We start from the raw sequence: 23,846 nt of genomic DNA, 5'->3' as shown, positions 1-23,846 counted from the left end.
CCCTTGTTGGTACAATTTCACTCCCTGTTGGTAATTGTCGCTGCTTATATACATTTTTTAGATAAGTCTTTAACTGAAATGACTTCTGCAAGGGTTACATGACAAGTTTGTGTTTTGAACAGGTTTGCAGTTGCATTTACGGAGAAAATGAAGCAAGAAGCCATGTTATATTTGGTATGACTTTACTTTTTTCCCATTTCATCTGCAATATTCCATATTTATGACTTTCGTGGCAGGTCTGTGGCCCACATACTGTTTTTCTCCTAACTGACAATTTCTTTCTGTGCCTATTTAATGACAACTATTTTATGTTTGCTTGTATGCATCATCTTTCATGTTCACTCCTAATTTCAATTTACATTCACCACATAAATATGCAACTATTACAAATGCAAGAGATGGTACTTTAACTTCGATAAACTGCCTTGTAGGTCTTTATGCTTTTTTGTTTAGTACACTATACGAGTAGTGAGAGCAAAATGGTTGTCATTTTTTTACATTCTTGACACATCAACAAACACCAAGAGCCTGACAACTTTGATTATAAAAGTAACAGAAGTGCTTTTACTACACAGACAATAGGCTGACTACTTAATACCAATCTGGTATTAAAACAATGTAGTAGTGCTTTATTTTCAGATTATATTCTAACAATAAACAGCCGATCGAGGCTGGTGGCATGCTTTATCTTTGTCGTTTAGGGTTGGCAGTGGGCTGACAGGACTTTTACAGTGGCAGAGAAAAAATAACACGAGTGGATCCAGTGTAATAACAAGGAGTCAATTTACTTTCCATCCACTCGATAAATATTGAAGAAATTCCTATTGTGAGAAACTTGTCATTTGGAAGGCCGAGTTTGTCTGAAAATTTAGTCAGACCAAGATAAATGCCAGACAAATATGATGGAGTGACTTACTCTATAGTCTTTATTTATGAACAGCATGCACAAGCTTTTAAAAGTCTTCTCATTTTAACCTGATGTCTTTTCCTCCAAAGCATTCTCAGAGCAGCAAAACGTATGTCCAGCCTCAAGGTGAGCTCTGCAGGCCAGTGCAGCCCTGACTCACCAAAGCACTCTCGTTCACATTTTTGCTCTGTTGTTATGCTTTCACCAATTCAGAGTTCTATTTGCTGTTAATATTGGCTAGCGTGCTATGTAGGACAATCCAAATCTCTTCCTATTTTTACACATGTTTTCGTGCCAGGAGATTTGTTTGGAAACTGCATAGATTAAATGATAATTGTCTGGTTGCATTTCCCAGGCCATATAATAATTGTATTCTTCATTCTTTTATGTTTTTATGCTTCAACAACAGTCGCTATCGTATGTCATTAAAGATTAGAGGTGGGTAGTTTTCACATTTGAACCAATTCCAATTCCCGGTACCTGAAAATCAAAACCGGTATGCAAAGGTAAACATTTTCAGTACTTTTTGGCATTTTAATAAATGTCAATTAATTAATAATAAAATGTAATGATTTAATGTAACATTCAGAAATGAGCTGCTTATGATAACTGTGCCATCCAGTTGTTATAACTTGTTTTCTTATGACATTTCTGAGTCTCATTTGCAAGTATTATACAGTAGACTTTGCATGCAGTTGCAAATACAAGACAGTAGATGACAGTAGTGTACAGCCTATAGCAGAGTCGCGTATAGAGAGTATGGCCAACTAAACAACTGGCGCCATCTTTGCCACAAAGCGCATGTAAGTATCCGTAAGCATGCAAATGCAGTCGTTCTGATGTTAGTTTTCCTGATTAAATAAATGAAAAAATATCTAAATATAGTTCTAAACATACTCCAACTCATAGACTTACAATAAAACATGCTTTTACTTTGTCTAAATATAATTTTGCAGCCGTATTTGATTCACTTTGCCTAAATATAAAGTAGTCTTTGCCGTGAATGTATGTCTAATCCTATGTTGCGCCCTACAGGAAGTTTTCATACTTTAAGTATTGTATCTTTTATACACTTGCGGTTTGATTGTAACGTGCATATTAGTTGTAGTTTTCATGACCAAATTTGGTGGTGTTAAAATCACCATTTCAAATCGCTAATGCTAATCAATAGCATGTATAGGGCAAACCCAATGTAAATAAGTATGAAGCTAGCGCATTTTGGAAAAGTGAAGCCTTACTTAAAGGCCTACTGAAATGAATTTTTTTTATTCAAACGGGAATAGCATATCCATTCTATGTGTCATACTTGATCATTTCGCGATATTGCCATATTTTTGCTGAAAGGATTTAGTAGAGAAAATCGACGATAAAGTTCGCAACTTTTGCTCGCTGATAAGAAAAGGCCTTGCCTGTACCGGAAGTAGCGTGACGTCACAGGAGCTAGTATTCCTCACAATTCCCCGTTTACAATGGAGCGAGAGATTCGGAGCGACAAAGCGACGACTACCCCATTAATTTGAGCGAGGATGAAAGATTCGTAGATGAGGAACGTTACAGTGAAGGACTAGAGAGGCAGTGATGGACGTATCTTTTTTCGCTCTGACCGTAACTTAGGTACAAGCTGGCTCATTGGATTCCACACTCTCTCCTTTTTCTATTGTGGATCACGGATTTGTATTTTAAACCACCTCGGATACTATATCCTCTTGAAAATGAGAGTCGAGCACGCGGAATGGACATTTAAAGTGACTTTTATCTCCACGACAATACATCGGTGACACACTTAGCTACTGAGCTAACGTGATAGCATCGTTCTCAAATGAAGATAGAAACAAAATAAATAAACCCCTGACTGGAAGGATAGACAGAAGATCAACAATACTATTAAACCATGTACATGTAACTACACGGTTAAAAATTCTCAGCCTGGTAAGGCTTAACAATGCTGTTGCTAACGACGCTAAGGCTAATTTAGCAACTTAGCAACCAGACCTCACAGAACTATGATAAAAACATTAGCGCTCCACCTACGCCAGCCAGCCCTCATCTTCCCATCAACAGCCGTGCTCACCTGTGTTCCAGCGATCGACGGCGCGACGAAGGACTTCATCCGTGGGTTTGGCGGCAAGCATCGGCTAGGCGTAGTAAGTAGTCCTTATTGTGTTGCTGTAAGTATTGTACTTAGCCGCTAATACGCCGATCGATCCCACCTACAACATTGTTCTTTGCAGCGTCCATTGTTCATTAAACAAATTGCAAAAGATTCACCAACACAGATGTCCAGAATACTGTGGAATTTTGTCGAAGAAAACAAGAGGTTTTTGTATCGGGTCGATGGGGTACAACCACTTCCGTGGATTTTGTGACGTCACTCGCATAAATCATATCCAAAGGAGTTTTTCAACCGGAAGTGTGGCGGGAATTTTAAAATTGCACTTTATAAGTTAACCCGGCCGTATTGGCATGTGTTTCAATGTTAAGATTTCATCATTGATATATAAACTATCAGACTGCGTGGTCGGTAGTAGTGGGTTTCAGTAGCCCTTTAACGTTTAAGTGATTTCTATCATTCATACTTGCTCTGTTGGCATTGAAAAAATTAACATTACCCAGAAGCAATTTGGTTAGTCTGCATGCGAACGTGACGTCATTGGCAACAAAGATATCGAAATATGGCACCATTTGATATTACGTGAATCGATACCCGGTAGTACTGGCGAATTTCGGTTGGTGCCTGTAATAGTTCCAAATTCTGCACCAATCCCTACTCACTGATCTGATACAATGGTACTAAAATATGTGATCTGTTCACTTGGTTAGTAAATGCATTACGTTACATTAAAATTATTACATTTTTCATTACATTCTTTTCAATTTTGCCTAACTACCATCACAAAAACATCTATCCACCATTAAATGTGACTTAATGAGCGATTTTACATTGCAACACATTCAAGTTCCTTTTCAAAGATCCCAATCGTTTCCCAAACCAGGAGTAACTTCTCTTCTCTCTAGTCTGCTCACACTAACGTCCAATGTCTTCAATGTGATTATGTTTAATAAACCTGAAATCACTTGGTGCAGAGATTTACCTTTTTTCCCCCTGAAATAAATTGAGTATCTGCAGCTCAGGGTCAGCCTCATAAATGTAGTGCCTTGCCCCTGGGAATTGTCAAAACTATTTCAGAGATGTCCACTTGGGATATCGGTGGGGTTCAGCCATTGTTACCCAGTCTAGCCTCCCCTACATACTGTAGAATAGGTCATTGACATTGAAACATTTCCACTACCCAACACTATCCATATTTAAAGCCCAATTTCTTACTTGTGTGTTGTTTTGCCATAACTTATCTGTCCTTCACAGTTAGTGTTCACAAAGAAAAATCTATTTTTTCCCCCCAAGTTCCGATCTCTCTCTTTTTTTTTAAAGCCTTTGAGAAATCTAAAAATTTAAAGGGCTTCTTTCCTAGCCTTGTGACCTATTTTGTTACACTTGGCTGCACCAGTTAGACAGTCATAAACATTTCTGTACTATATTCTATCTGTCCCCAGCAACACACATCAGCCATATAAGGGCTATAATTCAAAAAACAACTTGTCCAGGATATACCCTGCCTTCCGCCTGAGTGCAGCTGGGATAGGCTCCAGCCCCCCACGAGCCCGAAAGGGACCAGCGGTAGAAAATAATTGGTTGGATGGAATTCTGATTAAAGTGTTTATGCTAAAAGACACCAATTATTGAATTTATATTGGTCTGTATCTGCATTTATTTCAAAGGTATTGAGACAGACGTTTCAGAGGATTTCGACTGGACTGAATTCTTGCAAAGTGCAGGTACCACTTTTTACATCACCAGTATTGTTGAAAATATTTGTAATACTGCATATTAAATAATGCATGCAAAGTAAATGGTTTCACGAAAAAGTAAAACCATGATCTGTTGAAAGTGAGATAACCATTTGATAAATACTGTATTTTTGTCAAATGTTGATTATATTGTAGTATTTTAAAGTTTTTGGTTACAACCACGCTGGTACGCATACAGCATGGCTGTTCAGTGCAGCCCGGGGGACATTTTTGTCCCTAAGCTCTTTTTAATTGGCCTTTGACAAGTTCTGAAGACTAAAATAATTGAATATTAATTAACTATATTATATATAGACTTAGACTTAAACTGTATTTATCCACAAGGAATATTGTTTGACACACTGTAACTCAATTGTAAAATTATGAAAATCTCAGGAGCTACTATGTGATCTGCTGCCACTCTTTCAGCTGCACATTAAAAACCATGTGGTTGCAAAAGCAGGCGCAAAACGTCCACAAAGAACGAAGCAAAAACATATGAAAACGAGGGAAACATTAAAATAACACAAAAAGAGTGCAGAACTGATGCAACCTGCTGTTACCTCAGCTGTGCCATTTCTACATACAGCCACAAGACTCAAATGCAACGAAAAACAAAAAATAATGAAATATACATATTGTGCACATACGATTGCACCACGCATAGTAAACAACAAAACCAAAACACCATCTGAGCACCCAGATACACCGCTGCGGCCTCAGCGATGCTCCACAGTATTGTCCGCGTGGCGGCCAGAGACAAGAACAGACCCAACAAGGCGACCAAGAGAGCCAATTGTGTCCTAGGCTGCCCACCAGCCCCTAGCCAACAACTAGTCGGTGCAGATGAGTGAGAAGATGAGTGTCCGCGACACATGCTCATCCAGCCGGACCCCACAAAGCCCGTCCGTCCCGCCGGAGAGAGCGCAAACTTCCCCCATGCCAACGCTAAATGCCAGCTTGGTAGCCCCGTCCCTTCCTCCTCATCGCCATTGTACCCTACGGTCTCTGACTCTCTTCACACGGACTCTGGTGAGGAGAGTGGTCTCCTCCGATGTTGATTGTGACATAATCATTTGTAGCAAAATAACACTTCAGTTTGCATTGATTAAAGCAAGCAATGACAGACTGAACATCAACACATAACTTAAACTATTTCAACTTTAAGCCCCCCTCCAGACTGTAGAGACAATGCAATATGAAGTATAAGAGATAAAACATCGAATATTAAGGGTATGTGAAAGTTGGACTCCTATCTTGATTCTTTCCCTGACAACCTCCTTAGTTTTGTTATCAAAATTAGAAATATCAAGCAGCTAAATGCGCCAAATATAGGGTAGTATGGAGAGTGTTTTGCATATATTACCCATCATGCACTATAATGGATTGATATGTGTATTTTTTTAAATTACATATAGGTGTTTTATAATATCCAGAACTTTCAATGAGCAGGTGTGGTATGTGCAACCGTGTGTTGACTTTATTTGTTGGTTATAGTTCATTTACACCATAAGTGAGGAAAGTTATTTGGATTAGGTCATATATATTGATGCTGTGCTCGTTTCAATTGAGACTACCGGTAAGCTTTTTAGTCAATGACTAGTAATATGGTCGATCTCCACATGAAGGCGGCAAAGTCTTCCCAATATCATGCCAAATTACTTTCCAGGGGATTAAAATTCAGGCCACAAAACAATGCGGTTCAATCTTTTTGTTAAACTTTTGATGTCTCACAGGCCGCACTGAAGACTTCGGCAGGGTGCACTTGGCCCACGGGCCATATTTTGGACACCCCTTGGTTAGAGAATTTCTAATGTATCAAAGTGGCCCCGTGCATTTTTGTCGTGTTCGGCCCTAAGTGGAAAACGTTTGAACACCCCTGATAAACAGTATTAAATACTGCGTTTATGACAGTTTTACAGTTTAGAGAAATACATGTGTCAAAGTGCTCAGTGGGACTGCGTGGCGAAGTTGGTAGAGTGGCCGTGTCAGCAATCGGAGGGTTGCTGGTTACTGGGGTTCAATCCCCACCTTCTACCATCCTAATCACGTCAGTTGTGTCCTTGGGCAAGACACTTCACCCTTGCTCCTGATGGCTGCTGGTTAGCGCCTTGCATGGCAGCTCCCACCATCAGTGTGTGAATGTGTGTGTGAATGTGGAAATACTGTCAAAGCAAGTGTAACCCAATAATCATTTATTTATGAATGTTGTGGGGTGTAAAATAAGATCCAAATCAGCACCTGCCAGTTAAAAACGTCAGCGTGGATGTCAGCTATATGAATCTTTGAGGTATTTTGGTTTAGTTTCTTTCTTCCCTAACTACTTTTTCTCACAATATATTTTTAGATATAAATATTGTCAGAACCAGTTTGCACTGAGAACAGATCAGATCAGAACCAGTTATCTATACTGTGGTGCATCATAAAGGTGTACAAACCACAACATACTTTGTAGCAATACTTTTTTTCAACTATAATTCAAATGGTGTATGCATCTTAATGCATTTTTAACTTGGACTCAGCAAGAGGAGGTCCACTCTAGTACTTTGGTGCTGTGTAGAGGAGCACTTGATTAATAGCGCTCTAGCCTAAGGCCATTTGTCACCACATTTTACAACTGGTGCAAGTCATACTAATTGCCCACATACTCTTCCCTTAGTTCATTTTGACGACATACAACATAAGTGTTCTTTTCTCCTGATGTGTTTAAGAAGGCTACCATAATTTAGATTGCTTTTATCTTTAAATATAAGCTATCATAATTTTTAAATGTATTGTTGTGCAGTCTATATTTATTTGATCAATTGTCTTTGTTTATTTCTCGGAGAATACTGTACTCCGATGTTTTGCTTTTAAATGTAGCAATTTGGATTAATGGAATTTATGAAAGGAAAAAACAGTTGTGCTTCTGAAATAATTGCTGCATTTATTTGGATGCTGCTAAAGAAGCTTTTAAGCCTTACTCTTTCTTCTCGTTGGGTAACTTGTTGCTTTCATCTGGATTAATGGTAAAAATGTATTTATTTGGTCAATGCACACTAATCAGTGGTACTCGCTCTATACCCCATCGCTCCTTGAATATATTTAGTTGGTCATTCATCCTTAGCTTGTAACAAATAATTATTAAATTCCATATTCCTACCGAATTGAGGTACTGTGGTGTGTTTAATACTGCAGGTGTCCTATTGTTTTCTATTTCCAAAGTGAGAGATTTAAGAAAAATATGTGCATCATTAGTCAAGTATGGTCTTTGTTCCACAATAAGTGCCCTTTTAAACATGAGATAAAATACCATTCGTGGTATTCAACCCCATTTTGTATTGCCTCAATATTTAGGTTTTTTCAAAAGAATTTGCCCCAAAAAATAAGCGGCACTTCATGTCAAAGTGAAAAAATTGTGTACAAGCTAGTGTCAATTAATTACAAACATATACTGTTATTTCTGGTCTATTAGCCGCTACATTTTTTCCCCACTTCAAGCCCTGCACTTTATACAATGCTGCGTCTAATTTATAGATTTTTCCAGATTTATGAACTTCACACGGCACCAATAAATGTAGCCTCTTCACATCTGATCAACTAAATTGCCGAACGGGTCACAGTGGACCAATTAAGTAGTTCATATTAAATCTAATGCCTTCACACAATCATTTATTTAGCAATTTAGCGCTTTGTCCACTCAGCCTCATCATTGAGGGGACACGTTGAAATGGACAATGTGCCACCCCAAAGCCAAAAGTGATCGACCCAGCCTTCAAAAACTGAAATCTACCACCACTAACAGGCCACGAAAGGCCTTTGTAACCTTTTTTTTATGTTTCAATGTGTACACCTGCGACTTATAGACTTGTGCAGCCAATATAAGTACAAAATAGAATTTTTCCAAAAATTAGGTGGGTGTGGCTTATAATTCTTTAGCCAAGAAAGTGCGCTGATTGATGCCTGCAGTGCTACAGAGATCACCGAGAACAGAGTACATTAACTGAGTACTGTTAATGTGTCTTGAGATTGTAGTATATAAACACCTGTGTCTGGGAGGTCTCTGTTCTATTAGTGTTCTTACTACAATTGCAACATAAAGATAAAAAGGGTAAGTTAATAGTTTAGGACAGGAAATGGCTACAAGAAGATTTCCCTTTCACTGGGTATCCCATACAAGTCAGTTACATCTATAATGAAGAAATGGAAGGATATGGTATTATTTTAAATTCTGCCTACTGCTGGCTCTCACACACTGATCAGACAAGAAGAACACTGGTAATGGGGACCACAAAGACACCCACAACCTCTCTGAAGGAGTTAAGAGTTCAGTGGCCCAGATGGGAGAGACTGTACAGGCTACAACTGGTGCACTGGTGCTTCAGCAGTCTAAGGTGTATGAGAGAGAGAGAGACACTTTTAAAAAAAAAGCTCACATCAAATTTCTATTTGAATTGGCAAAAATGAAAAGGTTCTTTGGTCTGGTGAGACAAAATGGAGCTTTTCTGTGAACACTAAGCACTGCACATCACCACAAACATACCAGCTCCACCGTGAAGCATGGTAGTGGAAGCATGATGTTGTGGGACTGATTTTCAGCCGCAGGCCCTGAAACGATTGTAAATGTAGAGAGGGAACATGACACAGAAAAATATCGTCAAATCCCGAAAGGTTATCTGTTTCTACTACTTTGGAGAAGATTTAGTTCCCAGCAAGCCAAAGCTCCACAGAGCTGCTTCAAAGACAGCATGGTAGATGTTCTAGCCCAGATCTAAAATCAACAATTTTTGTTTTGACTTGAAAAGAAAGTTTGAGCTGTTCCCGTGAAGCAATGGGGAAAATTTGCAGTGTTCAGTTGAGCCAGCCTATTTAAGACATATCCATACAGTCGAAGTGTTGTGATTCTACTAAATGTTGACCTAAAGCAGGGATATACCGCTGAATTGATTTGGGAACCAAATTTCCAGAAAGCTAAGGACTTGGGGACCGGACTTCTCTATTCTCTATGCATTCCTAGTTTATTCCTAAGAACCCGCATCCTCTACTGTAGACATTTAATATTGGTCCATTCATTTTGTCAGAGTTACAAGAGCACTGCTGTTTCTTTTAGGACCTTCTGCAAAAAAGCTAGTCAAATATCATCTGTATAACAGCACTCTAGTGTTTTTAAAATCTGCTGCAAAAATGTGAGTCTCTCACAAGTTTTTTTGAACTGAACATGCAGGCCACCAGTTGAACAGCCCAAATGATTAAAAAGAGAGGACCTAAACTGGACCATTGAGAAACACCACTAGTATAACTAAATAAGCGCAACAAATGACTACTGTCTGCATCTAAAAAAAACAAGCTACAGCAACAACTTAGTTACAATAACCGTATTAAAAATAAAAAAATAATGCTGCCGAAAAGGAGAAGACTCAAAGGGGTGCCTTGAGGAACGCCTCAGTTATGTAAACCACAAGTTTGGACCCCAGTGTTCTATCAAGGGTAAAATGTCAATGCAAGGATCTACCGATGTATTTACAGTGGTCCAATGCAACATAGAGGAACTATAAAACAGGAGCACTTTAGTGTTTTTTATGAATTTGTGGCAAAATTGTCTCCCAAGTTTTAAACTAAACTGAGGGGCCGGTATGGTGTCATTCTCGGGCTTGACTTGGTCCCCGGGCTGCAAGTTGAATAGCCCTGACATAAGGGGTCATTTATGGCGGACTTAAGGGTCACTTATGCAGTTTTTTTTACATTACCCTCTACATGTTTACGCACACACATTTGTAAAAATCTGTTTTCACTTTGACATTAAACATTATTGTCAAAAAATCTAAATCACTTTAACCAAGATGTAATTTTTAAAATCAATAAAGACCTGACATATCTAAGTGGTGTGAACACTTTTTATAGGCATTGTATCTCAAAGGCCGTAAAGAAATGTTCAAACAAGGCTGACAACACTTGTCAGCGATTGCAAAGAAAATGCAGTATTTTAACCTGATGACAGCCGCTTCTTTGTATTATTGCCACAGCGCCAAGATGTCTCTATTGCCATGACACAGGGTGTCGTTATTTTGTACTTGCAAATAGTGGGATTGAGGAGAGACAGGTGGACTTATTTGAGCGGTTCAAGTGAAGACCACTTGTTATGCATACGTGGTCATATTCTAATTAAAGCATGTGGGGAAATGTCAACAAAGCCTTTCTGAAGTCTATGGCAAACACAGACCTTATTTTTCATCGTGAACTGCATGAGCGATAGAGAGTTGAAGGATTGCTGCTGGAACATTAGGATATTTTCACACTTTATTTCTCTCTTGATGGTTTTGTCACTCATTTTGCAAGGTCTCTGCTACAATTCCGACTGCCATTATTTCCCCGCGTCTTATTTTAAGGTCAGGACTTTGGTCTTTTACCTGAGCGTGTGTGCTTTTCTTATGCCACGTGAAATCAATGCAAGGATGTTGAAGACATCCTGGAGAATTAGCGGCTCCATTGACAATAGGCTCTGAGGATCGGGGTCAGAGACCAGACTCCACGCTGTCACTTTTAGAGCGGCTTTAATAGCATTAAAGATCTGCCTCAGCCTCCTGATCTGGATTTAACTGGCAGCAGGGGATTTTGCTTGCCTGTCATGGAACTCATAGCATTTGCTTGTGTGGGTGTTTGCAGTATCATGGTGTGCTTATTTACTTTTATTAACGAACACATAATTAAAACACTTTATAAGGTTGTGTAGTAGCCATTTACTCATATTTTTTAACAAAAAATGTGCTTTTACAAACTGTAATTTACATAAAATCATGACTGCTTTCATAAACACTAATAAACCTGGGCTGGGATGTCTTTTGACTGGGGTTGTCCTGATACAACTTTTTCCACTTACGATATGATCGATATTAGAGCCTTAAGTACTGGCCAATACTAATTTTGATCCTATACGAAATCCGAATGAATCATACATACTTTTATTATTTTGCATTGTGGAATGTTGTGTGAAATTACTCAGAACAAGAGTAGAAATGAAAAACACTAACTTATTAAGTGTCTGGAACAGATTTACCCTGTCTTTAAGTTGAAGTGGCGAGGTAATAGGTTTTTTTTGGCAATGCATAGTGGCCACAATAAGTTAAGCTCATTACACAGTAAGTTGAATAATGCGGACATGATTGTTACTGGATATAATATGCCTCTGCCTTTGATACTTGTTTATGATTATGGTTATAGTCAGTTTGTTTCGAACCTGTATGCAGTCATAATATATTACATCATACAATTGACATATTGTCATTTCTCTTCACAACATGTCCAAAAATAAGTATGAAGAAGCAAGGCTTATTTAATCGTAGCCTTTTTCCAATGTATTGCAATTGCATATGACAACATCCTTATCTCAATCACAATTTACATCAATGAAATACAAGTTTTCTTAAATAGTTAAGTCAATTATGATTTCCATAATGAGATTAATATCTAATTTACAATAAGGTTTGAGACGTTTATCAAAATTATTTTTCCATGTACTGTATGTTTATATTGATAACCTCAACGAGGCAGTACAAATAAAGGACACATTACACACAGGTTACCGTCTGTTTGAACTGCTGCAATCAGTAAAACTGTATAGGGAGATACAAATTAAAACTAGCAGATTGAAAAGTTGTTGTTTTTTTACTACGGGGTTAAATTCTCCCAAATTCTTGGAAATATGTGCAAATTTAAAATGAGACCGTGCCATATGTTTCGGTTTTTGCATGCAAAATACAGACTCTTGAAATAACAATCAATGCAACACTGTAACGTGCAACATCTTTGAATGTGACGGAATGTGTGTGTCTGAGTCAGTTTTTTATAACTATTATTCGTTTTATATATTTTTATTTGTATGCACTGATTGACTTCGTTTTTAACCATAACAATAAATTGATTATCCTCTATTCCATTATACTAGGGTTTAGACTGCAATATTGTTTAATTATGGACACTTATTATGTATGTCTGGCTGTGTGCTATTATGTGTGTAGCTGTTGTGTAGCTGTTAGCTCCTAGTAGCCTATAGCCTACCAGGGTTTACATTTTATGAATAACTTGACTAAAAGTATAAAAATGTTGTGTGCTTATTGGAGGACATTTAAATGTTAACTGGCTGTCCAGCTCTACATAAGTAAACACGCTGCTGGACTGCTTGTATCGGAGCTTTAGACTTCAGTTGCAGTAGTTAAATGGCAGGATTGTGTTGACGTTCGCGTTTGAGCGCTGCTCAGAGATCAACTGTCTAATCAAAACGTTTGTTTCGTGTGTAGACTAACAACAATATGTAACAACAATAAATAAATCTATATTGCTCAAGCGACTTAACCCTCTGACTTAACCCTCTGACAAACAACAACAAATAAATCTATATTGCTCAAGCGACTTAACCCTCTGACAAATACTACTTCAACCAGTAGCGGGTTGGGCTCCTAACACAAATTATGCTCGCAACTCAAAGCATAACAAAAAGAGGAAAGACAGCTCATATCTCAAATTACTTGTAAATTTAGACCGCTGTAGAATAAAAGGAGTCTCGGGAGAGGATAATAGTGGGGCTCTGTTGGTGTGTAGCAGCAAGGCATACATGTAAGGGCAGGGCATATCAATCCATATATCGGTAGTGTCGATATCCTACCAACATTGTTAATGTTTACAAATTCAGGTAAGTTCATGAGGACTTTGAGGGCAAAAACCAAAGAAATGTAAATGAGTAGTAGATTGTTTTTTTTTTGCTTGTTTAGTTATTGTGTACTATTGACTTTGTTTTGATTAAACTATACCAGTGGTTCTCAAACTTTTTTTGTCATCCCCCACTTTGGACAAGGGGGAGTTTTCAAGCCCCACCTGCCCCCATCGCCCCAACAGAACGCTAATGCCAAGCTTAACATTTTCAAATTTATCGAACATCAAGTAACATCAAGTTTTATACATTCAAACTCAATAACATAAAATAAAATCAAGTTCAATAATAAATAAAATAACTTTGCAGCTGTGGTATAACTTGCATCAAGTTCAATATCAAATAAAATAACTTGCATCAATTCAATAATAAATAAAACAAAAGTGTTATAACTTGCATCAAGTTCAATAATAAATCAAAAAAAGTGTTATAACTTGCATCAAGTTCAATAATAAATCAAAAAAAGTGTTACAACTTGCATCAAGTTCAATAATAAATCAAATAAAAGTGTTATAACTTGCATCAAGTTCAATAATAAATCAAATAACTTGCATCAAGTTCAATAATAAATAAAACAAGTGTTATAACTTGCATCAAGTTCAATAATAAATAAAACAAAAGTGTTATAACTTGCATCAAGTTCAATAATAAATCAAAAAAAGTGTTATAACTTGCATCAAGTTCAATAATAATTTAGATAAAAGTGTTATAACTTGCATCAAGTTCAATAATAAATAAAACAAAAGTGTTATAACTTGCATCAAGTTCAATAATAAATCAAATAAAAGTGTTATAACTTGCATCAAGTTCAATAATAAATCAAATAACTTGCATCAAGTTCAATAATAAATGAAAATAAAAGTGCCACTTTGCAATCTTTGCCAAAAAAAGGAGGACAGGGCAAGGGAACATGAGTTTTACAGTACTCCAGCATTAGTGGCTGCAATGAGCCTGTTTTGCACTGCACAGCTTTTCAAATCGGGGTTGCATGCTTGACACTGCCACTGTTAAAACCTCATTGAATTCGGGGCTAAGCTGCCTTGACGCGAGTGTTTCCCGGTGAATGACACGTTGTGTCCAATGCGCATTTGGCGCAACCCTCTTTATTAGAGCCTGCAGCCCGTTTCTTGACTTTGCCATGCGCGCCATCAGAGCAAAAGCCCACACAGTTTTCCCATTTAAGGTCGTGTTCTTTGAGGAAACTGTCCATTATCTTGAACAGCTCATCAGCAGTGGCTCTATTTTTTATGTATTTGCAAAACAGCAAATCCTCGCACAGTGACTCGCCATTCACAAAGCTTCCGCTTAGCCCCGCCCCCATTAGTTACTGTTGCTATGTCTGTCAAACTTTCGCTCCTACCTAGAAATGTAAAGCCTACAGGAAAAATAAGTAATTTACATTTATTTATATAGCGGATTTCACAGACAGAATCACAAAGTGATTTCCAGTGTGTATAGAAAATGAAAGCATAGTAAAAAAAAAAAAATCAAAGATTATAATAATAAAAAAATAAAAAAAATCAAAGTGAAATTTCCTCCCGTTCCTCGCGCCCCACCTGTCATGTCTCTATTCCCCACCAGTGGGGCGCGCCCCACACTTTGAGAAACGCTGAACTATACCATGTAAAGGAATAAAGAAGTAGCTTAAATTACACTGGCAATAGCACTCACCATAAATAAATCAAAAGATTTACAGTTAATACATGTAAACTGTATCGACCGATCTCACTCATGGATCATCGGTACCAGAATCGGCAGCAAGAAACCCTGATCGGAGCAAGCAATGTTTTTAGGAATCACAAAAATTCAGCTGCAAAAGGTATTGAAGCACAACATTTAAGTCACTCTCCAAATTTTGATCACGACGGTACATGTCCCTAATCCACCAGACAGCGTTCAACCAATCATTACTAATGTAGACACACCCAGTGTAGCAGACATCAGGTGTGATTATCTGTTCCTGTTAGTGCCTGTTTGTGTGTGTGTTTGTGCGTGTGTCATAATAATCATAGTGCAGGGTCGGGTTATTAGGATTTACGCCGTTTGAAGGTCAGCTGCTAAACAGTACAGTCATTGGCACCCTTCTCCTGCGAGTCTCTTAATAATGTTTTGGTTGCACTCCAATGTCGGGCGAACTGGGCAAAGAGCTGACTCAGTAGAGTTCCCTCAAACAATTTGACATCATTACTTGTTTTCCAGCAATGTAAGTCTTTCCCTGGCCACCGTTAGACTGTGGCCATGTAGTTATGACTACAGTGATTAGGCCACGCCTTTTAGTGCCTTTCAATTTCCCTTGCTGAGCATTACAACTCTGATCAGGGAATAGCGCAAACACATCAGTCACTGCCGTCTTATTTTCTTCCTGACCTTGGTTGATGTATCACTTTCATTACCTGCCAATGTACTTGGGATGTTCATTATGCAATGTTTTGTTATTTTAGCACTGCATGTTTTTCCTTGATGTCTGGCCTCTCTCCAGGTATACGTGGTGAGCATGTGGAACGGCTCCATGTTTTCCTGTTGATCTGTGGCCTCAGAAGAGTCAAGGACCCTCTGTATTTAGTGGAGAGTTTTTCAGGTGCAGCCGACATTTAAAAATCACTCAACATTATTTTTGGTATTTAGGAATTTTAATGTGAAATAGTTTCTATTGTTGTTGTTTTATTTTTGCAAAGCTTTTCTGTCTGTATGGTTTATTCGAGCTAGTGGTTGAGGCAGTGTCCTCATGAATTAAACATGGCACTAGATCTCTGCGGTGGAGTATCATCAAATTGAAAATGTATGCCAAAGTGCAGAGCTTTTTCTAACAGCTCATAAAGGATCCACGGACCCTGTTTATGAATCTTTTCTCATGGCTCATTTACTGTTAAGATACAGTAGTACCTTAGTTGTCATTCCAAAACGTTCAATGAGAACCAAATCGTACAGAAACCAAATCAAATTCCCTCACACCATTTTGTAAATCTAATTAACTCGCTTTAAACACCCAAAAATATTAACACAAAACAGGTCTTTTGTACAATAATTTTAGTTTTACATGCATAAAGTAATGCAAAATACATATAATTGACAAATGAAATCATGATTACCATAGACACCACTTTAGTACTTTGCTACAAGTTATTTCTTGGATTCAGTGTTTCTAATCTTCTTGATCAAAGTGCCAGCACTAGTTTAAACCCAATAAATAAGGACAACAGCTGTGCTCATAAATGTACATCAAATATTGTAACCACATGCATGTGCTACAACACATCCCACTGCCGTGACTCCGCAACCCCTTAGCAGTACACCACAACTATCATTTTATTGGGCCAGAATGTAGGTTATTTTGCAGTCATAACTAGGCATGGACACCGAATTTGGTACATACTTTTATAGGCACCGATAGAATTCCGTCTGTTCCATCGGGTATTAATTCATATACCTTTGTACTCGTAACGTCATTTCAACCTCGGCTCAGACACATGCTACTGATTTGCATCGGCAATTTTAACACCTCTAAACTTGGCAACAAAAACTACAACTCAGATGCAAGTTACAATCAAAGAGCGAGTCTGTAATAAGTTCAATACTTACAACACTTTCTAGACCACAACATAAGGCTAGACTGGCACATTTATCTTCGTAGCGAGGCAACAGTAATTTATACACTACTGCCTTTTAACGTCTTGGAATTGTGACTGCATTCAAAGTCTATGTAATACTTGCAAATGAGACTCAGAAGTATAACAAGAAAACAATACATAACAAATGGACAGCACAGTTATGATAATCAGCTGCTCTTTAAATGTTACATTAAAAATTGTATTTTATTATTAGACATTAACACTAGTTAGCACACAATAGTACCAAAAATTGGTACCTATGAGTACTGGTATCGATTCCCAGGCACTGGGAAATGCTACCTTATCAGTTCAAATGTGAAAGGTATCTATCCATAGTCGTTAGCAATAACAATAACACAGAGAATACACCACTAACAGGTGGGATTCTTTGTTTGGGAAGTTTTTAACAGGGCACACTTTTTAAATTAAACCATGCAAAAAGTGGTACCAATGTACCAATATAAATGAGCTTTTACCTCAAATTGCTAAAATGCAACAGATGTTGTCGCTGTTGGTCCTGCAACCCAGCCTCCAATGTGTAAATATGTCTATTGTCTGTCTTTCAGAGTGGCACAGTGAGAATCCCCAAAATGTTCTCGTTATAATTGGTCCAAAGGTAAGTACACATCCTTAAAATGTTTATTTTTTGTGTTTGTTGTCCAACATACACCAGGAGTATCTTTCTCTCTGCATTTTGACTCTATGTACAATTGCTACTGCTAACAGACATGCCCTGGAGCTTCTGGCTGTGGCTAATTGGACACAGTAGAGATACCACTTTAACTATTTACAGTAGCTGTGATTGTTGTCAGCACTGAGCATCTCCAAACAGGCTGAAAGTCATCAGCTGTAGTGCCTGTTCCCTTTTGTGTCAAACTGGCATCTGCTTATTGCATATTTCAGATGGGCACTTACATAACTAGTCATGTATACAGTATAGCTTTGTGTCTTGATCTGCACATGCACTGACATTTGACATATGATAGAAATTGCTGGTTCCCCTGTCTGCCATCCTCTTTCAGTTTTAGCCCATTGTCTCATTCCTTTAACTAAATCAGTAAATAGACTTATGATATTTGGGCATTTTTTAAACAATTAGCACACATCCTGGCAAACAGCAGGAAATATGTGTGTACAGTGTCTTCATCAAAGTACCTTAAAGTATTTGCCTCAAATGAATGAGACATGGCGCAGGGCTTATCTACAGTATACTTCTGCAACGTACTCCTTTGTGTTTTGATCTTGTTTGATAAAACAATTCAGTTGAAGCAAAGACACTTGATTCATCTCAACACTTCTAAACCACAGTGAAAGTCTTTATTGTTTGTTTGGTTCTCAGATAAACAACAAGGCACATATTTTATTAAAAGAAAGACGTATGTGTATCGTTTTCCCACAATATTTGTGTGACTCTCACCGTTAAGCATTGTCTACATTCAATAATCAGATATCAGTAAATCTAAAACTAAAGACTAGTGACTGTTCCAATGAGACATGCATTGCTCAATAAATTTACGGGAGGAAAATTCAGGTCTCTTTGTCAACGATGACACATCAAACTGTCAATTCACAACTGTTTCTTGAGTATTGCCTTTTATCTGTTGCAGTCATTACAGTCCATAAAAAAATATTTATTATTATTACAATTTACATATTGTGGGCTTCAAAGTGGAGGGGAAAACAGGGATGTTGAACCGGGACCCCAAACTCAGAATCCCCTGGGCTTTTGTAAGCAAACATTTTGAAGATGTTTGCTATTTCATTTGAATATGTAAGTTATAAAAAATGTCATACATCTTAAGATGAAATAGATATAGCCATTAAAGTTCAATATGAAGGTTGCTCGGATAAAATTAAGAATGTCTCCTACAACCCCTATCAAAAAATGCAAAATGGTTTATTGTACCTGGATAGCAGTAAACTTGGCTACAAACACTTACTTCACACACAGCACATTTTGAAACAAGAATGAAGTGATAGACGAAAGGTAAACATATAATAAATGTATATCTGGCAGCATAGGAGAAAGTGATGTACAAGTTTCACTTTTGCATCTCATTGCACATAACTGTGGTGCATTCAAGGACCCATCGATTGAAGTTAGAAAGAGAGGCGCTAAAGGGGAGGCTTAACCCCCAGAAGATGCAGTAATAATAATATTACAATGATATATTATTATGATTTGTATTACCCACTGATGATAATTATATGTAAATCAGGTAATCTATACTTCACACTCTAAAGTAAAGGAAAACTTGACAGATTAGATAGAATAAAGTAAAACACGTTATTGCCATCAAACATGAGAGCTTGATGGAAAATACAGATGGATACTCTGTTTGGTGCAGTTGAAATACAATATATCTTGTGTGACCGAAATATCTTCCCTGATGTCAGCAGGCAAGGCATGGCAGGGCACGTTTATTTATACAGCATAATTCGTACACAAGAATAAGGAGAGTTTATATCAGGGGTCCCCCAAACTTTTTGACCCGGGGCCACATTGGGTTAAAAAAATGTGGCCGGTCTATATACAATCATGGTCAAAAGTTTACATACTGTTGTTAAGAACATAATGTCATGGCTGTCTTGAGTTTCCAATAATGTCTACAACTCTTATTTTTTTGTAATAGAGTGATTGGAGCACATACTCGTTTGTCTCAAAAAACAACTCCCCTTTACCACCACCATGCTTGACGGTGGCCAAACAGCTCACTTTTTGTTTCATCTGACCACAGAACTTCCTCCAGTAAGTTGTATTTTTGTCCATGTTATGTCAGATGAAACAAAAATGTCACTGTTTGGCCACAATACCCAGCAATATGTTTGGAGAAGAACAGGTGAGGCCTTTAATCCCAGGAACACCACACCTACCGTCAAGCATGATGGTGGTAATACTATGCTCTGGTCCTGTTTTGCTGCCAATGGAACCGGTGCTTTAAATGGGACAATAAAAAAGAGGGATTACCTCCAAATTCTTCAGGACAACCTATCATCAGCCCGGAGGTTGGGTATTGAGCGCAGTTAGGTGTTCCAACAGGACAATGACTCCAAACACACGTCACAAGTGGTAAAGGAATGGCTAAATCAGGCTAGAATTAAGGTTTTAGAATGGCCTTCCCAAAGTCCTGACTTAAACGCGTGGACAATGCTGTAGAAACAAGTCCCTGTCAGAAAACCAACAAATTTAGCTGAACTGCACCAATTTTGTCAGGAAGAATGGTCAAACATTCAACCAGAAGCTTGTGGATGGCTACCAAAAGCGCCTTATTGCAGTGGAACTTGCCAAGGGACGTGTACCCAAATATTAAGATTGCTGTATGTATACTTTTGACCCAGCAGATTTGGTCACATTTTCAGTAGACCCATAATAAATTCATAAAATAACCAAAGTTCATGAATGTTTTTTGTGGCAAACAAGTATGTGCTCCTCCTCCGCAACAGCATTCAAACACTTCTTTACAAACTCCCCATCAGTGAACGCCTTTCCACAGCTAGCAATTAGTTCAGCTACCTTGAAGCTGGCCTGAACAGATGACAAGTTTGCCAGTGTTTGGCATTGCATTTTACTCTGCTAGGCAGCAAATTCACGGTTTAGCATAGCCAGCTTTTGTCCTCTCACTTTGCCCAGCAAGCTCGCATACTGCCCTCCGTGGCAAGTTTTATAGTGTCGCCAAATGTTAAATTCTTTAAACATCGCCACTGTCTCTTTGCAGATTAGACAAACTGCAAAAAGTCAAAAGTCTACCCTGGGAAACTATTTTACGTTTCACCAACGAGTTCGCAATTTTTTTCCTCTCGTGCACTAATTGACTGAAAGAGCACGCACTTGACGTCACGCTAGCGATGAGAAAATGCATTTTTAGACAATATGGTTTGTCTGAGCGGCTAGGAGACCCCAAGAGTAACAAACGGTAGAAAATGGATTAATGAACGGGCGTGAAAAAACAGATTAAAAAAATAATGATACAAAAATATATATATATATATTTATTTTATTTTTTTTAACTTGGGACTTCCCGCGGGCCAGATTTTGGATGCTGCCGGGCCGTAGTTTGGGGACCCCTGGTTCATATGATTATTTAAATGTTTACTCTATAATCAATTTCATGGCAATTTTTTGTAAAAAATAAACTTAATGTACATGTGTTCTAATTGTGTTTATCCCATATTTTAAAGTCAAAAACCTAATTAGGGTTTTTACATGTTTTTTGCATCCATGCAAAAAACTAAACTACTACAATTAACTAATGAATCCATCCAATAGTGGATTAAGTGCACGTAAACATACCAAGTGTGTGTGTGTATTGCAACGTTGGGTTTAGGATGGGATGAAGGGTCCTTCAAAAGTCTTGTGTATGGAGCCCTAGAATTTGGTGCTACGTCCCTAGTTGTGATTGAGATCCTGCTGGCTCTACTATATACACTAATTCCCAATATATTATACATATTAAATTAGGATACTAATAATAAAATTGCAAGTTTGTGCAATGCTACGGTATAATCAAAAAGTTGCCGCTCGCTTGGCAACATCTTTGACCTAAATTGATATGCTGTGACTTTTTCTGGGGGTATACTAATGCACACAAATCCCACATTGCAATAATCAGATTGGCCATCCACCCGATTCCTGACCCCAATCTCTGAAAAATAGAGGATTTTCAGAAAATGATTTGCTCTCGGTAAAAATCATTAATCTTGCCATTGTTTAGTCTGTCCTCCTTGCATTCTTAATTATCATGAAGCTTTTGTGTCTCCCAGATTGATCCTGTCCTGACTGATGCAGTCGAAGCTGTTGTTAGGAGGTAAGTGCCCACTCAATTTTCAGACCCAGTTGCACACTTCATAGAAGCTGCTTGAGCTGTTTTACCCCCCAAATGTTAGACTGTGTGCAACAAATGGCACAAACAGCTTCAGATATCCTTAAGAAAGGAGAACTGAATGCACAATTTGGGTGTCTTTTTTCAAATGATCCTTCTTGGTAGTGATATTTTCGTTGTTCACCACAACTGTGGTTGGCCTCTCTGGTTAGGAGGTCACCTGAGCTGATTGTGCATGTTGCATGTAGTGCTGCCATATTTCTTGCCCTGAGCTTGTCGCTGCTGCTCACCATCATTCACGCCTTTGTGAGCCCTGAGTCACGCCAGAGTTGAACTCTGTGCCTGCTTCTGCAGAACAGCAGGGGTCTTCTTGGCCCAGGAGAGGAGCCAACCGGAGCTTCACGCTGCCATGAAAAGGTGCTTTGCTATGGTCAACAGTTCCATCTCAGAGGGCATGTCCGCAGCTATCTTGGAGGTAAACATCTCCAGGCCTCGTGGGTAAAAGGGCAACAAATCTCCTGATTAAATCTTTTACTATCTAATGCATGATCAAACATGAATCTGTGATTTTGTAAATAACTCACTCAAAGCCCAAACACCTAAGACAAAATTGTTCAAGCTTATCCACTCCTGTCTTTCTATTCCTGAACAAGCAAAATGTGCAAATCCACCTAATCTCTTCCAAACGCAGTTGATTAAGACAATCCACTGTTGGCTTAAAGTTGGATTAGCATGTTTGTCTCATGCTTGGAAGTATTAGCAGACACAGATTCTTAATTCTGAAACTGAACAATGACAAGAAGATAGAACAGTCAAATTATTGTAATTATTCTCAGCGTCACCCTGTCTCAAATTTACATGGCATTATATACAGGCTACCATTTACAGTACATGTTGCAGTACTACCGAATATGTGCCGTTTGCTTCTTGTAACCTTCTGAAAATAAATTTACAAGTTAGGTTTTTTTTAAGTTCAAAAACTGATAGTACACACATTGAACTACTCAAAATGTACATTGGCCCATTTGAGGCCATTTTATTTCATTTTTGTACAAAGTTCCTAAGACGAAGATTACTCATTTGAGTAACAGGACTGAAAGTACCAGGAAAGAGTTTTTAGCATAGAATTAGGAAATGGAAAAACTATAACCACATGACATTTATGCTAATAGCATGTTGACACAAATAATGATTTTAAGGTAACAGGACTGTGCTTGATTTTAACCCCCCAGTCATAGTTTAAATATTATCAAATATACAGAAAAATAAATGAGTGATCTTACTAGTTGTCCTTCCCATGGCCTGTAGATGCTTAGAATGATTGCAACTTCCTGTGGACCATGTGATCTGTGGAATATTCAAACACTTTTAGAGGGGATAATGTGTTAGGGTAACAGGACCTAGTGAGCATTTAGGTGAGACTATCATGTGAATTTAAGCTATTTTGTTTGGAATAACAAACATTTCTGAAGGATTTAAACTATTATAATTTATTAAGTTGCAGGGACAGGCGATAAATGCTATTTTTATGCGTTTAAGGCAGTATACATTTTTTTATTAAACATTTAATCAGATTAATTTGCAGGACACTTTGCCTTATAAAAAACAATACAGTTAATGTTATAATTCATTTGCTGTATGTATTTTATTTCCTTGGGACGCAAATGGCACTGATTTAGTGGAATGGCCAAGATTCTGCAGACAAATTATACTCTGCACGCATGGCAATGTCTAAGATAGGCAAACAAAGCTTTTTTTTTTCTTTTTTTTTTTTACATAAAAAGCTTGCATTGTTGCACATAAAGCTCAGGGTCAATTTATCAATCATGACTACGTCAAGCTAGTTTATTGAAGAAACAACAAATGAATCACGCTGCCAGAAATTATCTTCTTTCTGACTTTTTGTGAACCAAAAAATACTATGTTACATCAAGAGGTGTTGGTTGTATTGTATATTTAATTCATTGCTGTGAAGGACGCTA

At 37.9% G+C, this 23,846-nt stretch overlaps 1 protein-coding gene across 2 annotated transcripts in view; it reads left to right on the top strand.

The window, feature by feature from the left end:
• The window catches only part of glt1d1 (glycosyltransferase 1 domain containing 1), a 46,879-nt gene that overhangs the window by 11,987 nt on the left and 11,046 nt on the right, over positions 1-23,846 (top strand). Inside the window, exons 4-10 of one of the 2 annotated variants that reach the window (XM_062051090.1) lie at positions 123-174; positions 997-1,033; positions 4,685-4,741; positions 15,916-16,014; positions 17,611-17,660; positions 21,806-21,849; positions 22,219-22,339. In XM_062051090.1, coding sequence (XP_061907074.1) covers positions 123-174; positions 997-1,033; positions 4,685-4,741; positions 15,916-16,014; positions 17,611-17,660; positions 21,806-21,849; positions 22,219-22,339 — 460 coding nt within the window. The remainder of the gene's footprint in view (positions 1-122; positions 175-996; positions 1,034-4,684; positions 4,742-15,915; positions 16,015-17,610; positions 17,661-21,805; positions 21,850-22,218; positions 22,340-23,846) is intronic. The other variant, XM_062051091.1, reaches the window with a different exon arrangement.

The sequence above is a fragment of the Entelurus aequoreus genome, linkage group LG06, assembly GCF_033978785.1.
Source record: "Entelurus aequoreus isolate RoL-2023_Sb linkage group LG06, RoL_Eaeq_v1.1, whole genome shotgun sequence".
In the NCBI taxonomy this organism is placed as follows: domain Eukaryota; kingdom Metazoa; phylum Chordata; class Actinopteri; order Syngnathiformes; family Syngnathidae; genus Entelurus; species Entelurus aequoreus.
Note: the sequence above shows the minus strand (reverse complement) of the source record. Positions and strands in the feature narration are given on the sequence as shown.